Source organism: Chaetura pelagica, unplaced genomic scaffold, assembly GCF_000747805.2.
Source record: "Chaetura pelagica isolate M959 unplaced genomic scaffold, ChaPel_1.0 scaffold141, whole genome shotgun sequence".
Classification (NCBI taxonomy): domain Eukaryota; kingdom Metazoa; phylum Chordata; class Aves; order Apodiformes; family Apodidae; genus Chaetura; species Chaetura pelagica.
In genome coordinates this window covers 1,629,359-1,630,270 of record NW_009952059.1, presented here as the reverse complement: position 1 = coordinate 1,630,270, position 912 = coordinate 1,629,359, and the positions used below count along the sequence as shown (strand labels likewise).

The 912-nt window shown below is 53.7% G+C and overlaps 1 protein-coding gene across 1 annotated transcript in view; it reads right to left on the bottom strand.

Annotated features, from left to right (window-relative positions):
- The window catches only part of NEMF (nuclear export mediator factor), a 21,800-nt gene that overhangs the window by 3,135 nt on the left and 17,753 nt on the right, over positions 1–912 (bottom strand). The window contains exon 27 of the mRNA XM_010004377.1: positions 5–139. Coding sequence (XP_010002679.1) covers positions 5–139 — 135 coding nt within the window. The remainder of the gene's footprint in view (positions 1–4; positions 140–912) is intronic.

Sequence of the window (912 nt, the reverse complement as noted above, 5' to 3'; positions counted from 1 at the left end):
CTGCTGGGAGGGTCTCCTTGTCCCCTCTAGCACCACGACGCATGGCCTTGAGTTTCTGCTGCTGCTTCTTGGCTTGCTCTTCTTTTGTTTTCCCCTTCTTCCCTTTCCTCCCTTTCTCCTCCTTGTTTGACCCTGCAGACTGTGGTTACACACAGAGGTGGGTCAGAGCCAGGGCCTCATGTGGCTGCACCCCAGGGGGAGGCAGAGCCCCCCTCTCTCACCCCCAGCAGCTTCATGATGAGCTCCCGGTCCTCCTCATCCTGGTCCTTGTACTTCTCCTTCATCTTCTTCATCTTGCTCTGCAGAACAAAACACCCCAAAAGGCTCTAAATACATGGAATTTTGCATCCACAGACCAACACCCAGAAGCTGATCCCACATGAACTTTCCTTCCAGGTCTCCTGAACCCATTTCAGAGCAGCTCACCAGTAACCAAGAGCCTGTGGTTTCAGTGATGGGGCTAACAGCCCAGCACCATCATCCTGACACCACTAAGACTCCAAAACTATCAGGCAGCCATGGACACCTGACAGAAACCTGTTTTTTCTGTCCCCATTTCACACAGAACTGCTGGATCCAGGGGTCAGCCTGGTCCCTGCACTCACCTTCTGCCCCCGCTTGATGGGCTGAGGGGCTGGGACACCCTTATTGCTGTTGGGAGCAGGGGGGGGCTGTGTCTCTGTCTCTTTCTGCTTCTCTTCAGGAGGCTCCAAGTTCTCAGAGTCATTTTGCTGCTTCTTTTTCTTCATTTCTCTAAGGAAAACAATCCCTCTTCTTGTCACAAAGAGAGGCTGCTGCTCTCCTGCCACCTTTACCACCCTGCTTCCCTGCCAGGGCTCCAGGGGGAACAGCCCCTCCTGGGTGAAACCTTCTTGGGCCCATGAGTACACAAGACTCAGTTTCTTCACTACC